Below are 6,508 nucleotides of genomic sequence, written 5' to 3'. Positions count from 1 at the left end.
TAAATATTTTTGATTGGCATATACCAATATAGCTAGTATAGCTACTGGCGTGATTAAATGCAAATGTACAGATTAAATGTATGAAGATTCCCTGATATAATACAAATTTGTATATATCATAATATATTTATGGAATCAATAATTAATTACTCTAAATAAAATATTAAGATGAGCTGGAAAAAAAATTGAAAGTTTGGTCCATGTTGCAGAGTCTACCTACCTTCATACATTTTATGTAACTTATACAAAAAGTATTTTACATTGGGAATCAATTATTTATATATATTATTTGTTCCAGGTAACCAAGAAGCTGGCCAGATGAAGTCTATGGCGCCTAAGTCTCGAGGTTAAGAAGATGACGCCAGCTGGTCTGCTGATATTCAGCTCGTTGCTTACACGAACACTATGTGTCATAGCACCTCAAGTAAACGGTAAGTCATCGGTCATTTGAAATTTTCAAATAACAATTTGATATTGCTTATCATAGGTAATTTGTCCCAATGCAATAGCAACAGCGATCGCGACTCTTTGAGTCGGGTTGGACATGACCGAATAGTGACTCTTGCCTGGAGTGAATTGAGTCCCATAACTTTTGGTGCTGGATGCGTATAGTCCCACCAACTTATCTGTGAACTGAGTGGTAGCGCCACCGTCGCTTTTAAGTGCTCGTTCACCCACGGCGGGAACGGCGCGATTGTCAGATCGAGCGGTTTGAACCGCAAAAATGTCGACTGTTTAAACAGTGGCGGTTAGTTAGCGATCAGTTTCAAGATGGAAGTCGAAGAGGAACTGCGTGTCTGTAGTTGATACAGAAAATAAAGAAAAGGCAGATTCAGAGAGAATCGACTGACACATGGCCAATTTGTAACACTATATCCCAATTTAAGAATGTTTGAGAGAATTTTTTGTGACTATTTGAGAATGTCAATAAAATCTTTTGATGAACTCATTGAACTAATCAGGGAAGATATTTCAAGCTCTGAAACACATATGAGGTAAGCGTGTCACCAGAAGAAAAACTCTCCACTTCATCAATAAATAACTCAGTGTCGAAGCGATAGCGAGCTCACGCGTGCTCTTGTTATGACGTGTTAATCGCGCGGTGCCCGCAATGCTAATGAACGCTGAGTAAGATCTTCATAGTAATAGGACCGCGCGGGTGCCACACGATTCTATTTTCTAGCGGTTGAGTGGCGGTAACCGCGCGGTTGGACTAACCGCGCGATTATGTGTGGACGATTATATAAACACCTATGTAAATAAGATCCGCGCGGTTGCCGTGTGATTTTCAAACCGCGTGGTTCCCGCCGTGTCTGAACGAGCACTAAAGCGACGGTGGCGCTACCACTCAGTTCACAGATAAGTTAGATTAGTGTTGCAAATTAATAAAAGTTACCCATGATTGGGTATGTCAGATAAGAAACTAGGTAAATATATAAACATAATTTTATTATTTTAAACAATACCTAACAATGTTTTATAATAATAAAATGATAATATAAGCACTAAATAGTCTTCAAAAATAAGAAAATTAATGTAGATACATACATTAGCTTTTTCTCTGGCATTCAATTGATATAATGTAGGTACCCCACTTACAAACTAAATGTTTAGCAAAGTAGGCAAATGAAATTTAATAACTTTCTTCTTCTTCTTGCCCTTTTCCCACTCTAGGACGTTATATTAAAAAAAATGGAGTGGAGAGAATTTACGCTAAGCCAAACGTACCTATGCGGGAGAGCCCCTCAGATTATTCCAGCGTTATTTTTACGCGACGAGAACTATAGGTAGTTGAATCACTCAGGTTTATATTTTTTAAGTTACAATTCCTTTAAAAAGTAATCAATGAAAAAAATATCGAGTAATTTACAAAAGGAAAGTAGACAGCACTAACCTGTAGCTGCCGAAATTCAACATGGCGGCCGTAGTTCCCATTTTCTCCATTTCATAGATAAGTTGGTGGGTCTTTACCACCATATATAGGTACCATCTTGGTTAACTTAAAAGTTATAATATTAATCCATGCATGTTTTAGAAAGTGTTATGTTCATGATAACAGTAGCTAACGTGATCTATGTACATAAAGCTACACCGATTTTTTTGTTATGTTCGGTGGGATTCTTTATAAAATCTGATAAAAGCTATGAGGCTGATTGCAGATGTATTTAAAAGGGGAAAAAAAAATGTTCGGTGGGTCCGAGGATAGGTTGTCAACTCTTTTTTATGCCGCTATGTGATAAAAGTGGTCCAATCCAATGTTTTTTGGTATTACATAGAACCCTGAATTTTTACCCTTCGATCAACCACCCTTTTTATATTTTGTAGTTTTCGTTTTTTTTATTGTTATATCATGACGTGTTGGTCCTAATTTTGTGGCCCTAATAAAAAAAACGTCGTATCTAATAGCGATATTAGTACCTACTGTCGTAAGTTTTATATAAGCCACTGACTCCTGAGATACAGGCACTAAAGCCTAGTTTAGGTGTCAGAGTCTTCATAGGATTTCTGTAATTACAAATATGTCAATAAAGATTATTATTATTATTATTATTATTGTAAAACAATGTTAGCCGGGTCAGCTAGTAGGAGTCAAGGCTGTACATTTTGCTCACTCAGGCTTTCTTAGTTTTATAAGCGTGGAGGTTTCCTAAATCGTCTGAGTTACGCCCCAAGGCGTTGTCCTAATTGGCGAAGATCGCACGATGACACGATGCGGTCTCGTCGTGCGATGAGTTCAAACATACAGATTTCATCAGAGTGTCCTATTTGAACCTCGCAAGTAATCGTGCGAGCACATGAAATGCTTTAATAACGATCGTACGATGCGTTTGATCGTGAAATCATGTAATCAAAGCAACAGATCTCTTTTGAGTGTCCTAATCGGTTACTACGCGACGCGTCGACGACGACGCGACTGTAAAGAGCCATCGTTTAAGTGGCGAGCGCCAGCCATCGAACGACGGCATCACACGATGGACATCGCGCGATCTATTAGGACACCTGTTAGGTCATCGCACGACCACTTTGATCGTGAGATGAAAAACGCATCGCGCCATCGTACGATCGCTCCCAATTAGGACGCCGCCTGAGAGTACAGCCAGACGAAGGCACTCTCTTCAACTGTTAATTTGCATTCATTCGTTTCATAGCATTTAATATTTCATTATTTCGCTTATATTCTATTGCTATACGCGGGTGAGTAAAACTAAAATCCTCTATTATTTAAAGCACCGGACCCAGGAACCGTACATATCGTATGTAATCTCATCTATTGTTACTTGAGTCTATTAAAATGTTGCCGTGCTTTAGCTACTGAATCTGATATAACCATAATGTTTCTTTATCTTTATCATGCTCCCTTATAAGAGAATACAGTTAACAAGAGTTTTACAGCTAAACACATAAACAAATTGTAATAAACAAGTTTAATACTTTTACATAACTTCTGTCATAACCGTTTCATTAAAACTTATTACTTTATTTGTAACAATACAAAAGAAGCAATAACAGTTGAAAATTGCCATGCCTGATATGAACTGAAATCTTCAAATATTAAAACATTAAAGTATTTACAAGACAGGGTAATTTAAATAATCTTAAGATGATTATAAACGGACGATTTTAGTACGTTTTCTACAAAAAGTATTATCAAGGGATTTATAAAACAAGTTACCCAAAAGGTAGGTACTGTAGAACACAAAGTAATAGAAATAATAATGACTGAGAAAAATGCTCTTTTCCATCAAGAGCTTACCAATCCTTGAAAAAGCCGTCAACGCACTCGCGATTCTTCTGGAATTGTCCATGAGCGGAGGTATCACATAACATCAGGTGAGCCTCCTGCCCGTTTGCCCCGTTCTATAAAAAAAAACTCTCATTTAATTTGTAATTTTTGTAATTAATTAAACTGTTTATTATTAGTTATATATAATAATATAACTAATATTTGGTTATCTACGAAAGATGATGTGTGATTATTTATTGCCTGCATATATAATAACTACTTAGTTCTTTAAGAGACTAAAAAGGGAATAAACATTAACAATCAAATATTTTATCGACTAATCTATTTTAAAGCGTGCTAGTAAGTGATCAGTAAGTACCTGGCGTAGACGCTTGAACGCTTCTCAACCTTGAGGTCCAGCGAAGGAATCACATAGACGTAAAAATTAACAGCGTGTGTGGGACACAGGTGGCTGATCACTTGCCTATTAAGAAAAAAATACATAAATATGAGGCATAATACGTTTCAACATCGCGACTATAGCCGTCCTAAATGTGAGGAAATTCTAAAATGCTCTTTTCACTTCAATATCAGTTCATTGTCTTTCCCTCGATTTTCTTGAGAGTATCATTTGTTAAAATTTCAGTTTGAAACTCCGCAATTCGTATAAAGTTCTTATTGTATTCAGAAGCCACTAAGGTCTGACATTGTTATTGTACTTAGGGATCATTGTTTGGAGCTTTGGTATCTCAAAGGAAGCTCGAGTCTTTGCGGAGTAGTTCATAGAAATCGTTAAACAAATATAACAATTGTGATTGAAATATTATTTGTGTCCATTTTCCTGTATTATATGTTTTGTATCAATGTAAGGAAGTTATAACGGATTGGCTAAAAACTTTAACTTATGAGGAAACTGAGCACGTTTTAGTACGAGTTCGCTAGTTTGACACACACATACATAATTATATACTTAACAACAAGTATACACTCACACACACACACACACACATATGCGCACATACACACACAACCACGCATGCATAAGTTCATAGAATCGTTAGAGAAACTATGAGAATTACATTTCATTTTATTTAATTTTTTATCGGCTTTGCTTCTTAGCTGGGTTTTGTTTTGTTTTGTTTTCTTTTCGAACAACTGTCTCAATATTGTATAAATAAGGGAAGTAGCGAGCCAACCCCAACACAAGTGTCTCTGACTACTTACGGGGGCTGTCTCAACTCATGTATTTAATGTAAAATTGAGATACAAATAAACATTTTCATTTTTCATGTTTCTTGGCAAAATAATTATTGGTCCTATTATCCATTCGGGGATACGGAACTTCGAACAACAACTTTCTGAAAGTTTAGTAAAATCAATAATTATAAATAGTAAACTTTCCATTTACCGATTTCCGGATAAAACTAATTAAACAACAAATTCTTGGGATTTTAATGTTTGCTTGTGAAATCCTTAACTATATTTTTCTCTTTTCTACAACTTTATTAGTTTTCAAAAGTCGACCACTGCTTTAAAAATTCAAAACATTAATTAGTTTGCGTACGTAATTCCGGCTTTGCTGTCCAAGTTTATAATTATACGCCTAACTTTTCTTTAAAGAATTCATTACACTTCTCTTCAACATTAATTATTGGTAAATTTTATTATTATCGTCATAGTCGTAGAATAGTGACGGATCTGACTAATAATAAACTTTACAGGGCATCCATTTGAAAATAATATAATCATGTTAGTTTTTATCATAACTATTTTAATTCATATTCTGTTATTATGAAAATTGGGTTACACGCAAACAAAAGGGTTTTATTTTAAAACAAAATAAAAATAATACCATTAAATTACACAGTTATCTAGAAAAATCACATGTTTCTATCAAATCCGTCACTTTACCGACTGATTAATTTGAAATTTAAAACACTAACACTAAATGTAGCCATAATATTAATAAACCACAGCGGTATTCTAATGTAACTTATTATGCAATCATATTATGTTTTTTTTGTAAAAAAAAATATATATTTAATTAATTATTATTATTATAATATAAAAGAATCCGACATTGTTCTACGATCATGACGTTATGTTCTTCGCTGGCGACCCAAATAATTAACCCTTGGCCTCTGGAACTAGAGATCGGTACATTTGCCGATCCGCCCTTGGAGCTCGCGTCATTATCTAATATATAAAATTCTCGTGTCACAGTTTTCGTTGCCATACTCCTCCGAAATGGCTTGACCGATTTTGATGAAATTTTTTGTGCTTATCCGGTATCTATGAGAATCGGCCAACATCTATTTTTCATCCCCCTAAATGTTAGGGGTAGTCCACCCCTAAATTTTTAATTTAATTTTTTAGACAAAATTTTTAATTTCTTTTTTTTATGATACAACATAAAAAAATACGTACAATCCTCAATTTTCACCCTTCTACGATCAACATCAATAAAAGGGTTATTATAAATGATAACAATGGCAAAACGACGTTTGCCCGGTCAGCTAGTTATGTAATAAAATTGACGGGTTCATCATGCGTTAGGACTTCTCCTATATTAAATACTCTATATTCTACATTAAGTGGTTAAACGTACGATTATTGAAGTTATTAGTTCGTACCTCTGCTGTACACGAACAAGTTTTTTTTATTTACAATTTACATTCGAAAACAAACGAATTAACAAACAAATATGGTGGCGCGGGGCATATTCCGTTCAACCAATCAGCGCGCGAGGTGCGATCCGTTTCACAATTCGACGGTTTCACTTCG

General features: G+C 35.1%; 1 protein-coding gene across 1 annotated transcript in view; it reads left to right on the top strand.

Moving 5' to 3' along the window:
• The first annotated feature begins 299 nt into the window (after window positions 1–299).
• Window positions 300–6,508, top strand: part of LOC125059442 (Down syndrome cell adhesion molecule homolog) — a 28,754-nt gene continuing 22,545 nt past the window's right edge. Inside the window, exon 1 of the mRNA XM_047663870.1 lies at window positions 300–431. Coding sequence (XP_047519826.1) covers window positions 356–431 — 76 coding nt within the window. The 5' untranslated portion in view covers window positions 300–355. The remainder of the gene's footprint in view (window positions 432–6,508) is intronic.

This window comes from Pieris napi, chromosome 19, assembly GCF_905475465.1.
Source record: "Pieris napi chromosome 19, ilPieNapi1.2, whole genome shotgun sequence".
Taxonomy (NCBI): Eukaryota; Metazoa; Arthropoda; class Insecta; order Lepidoptera; family Pieridae; genus Pieris; species Pieris napi.
Note: the sequence above shows the minus strand (reverse complement) of the source record. Positions and strands in the feature narration are given on the sequence as shown.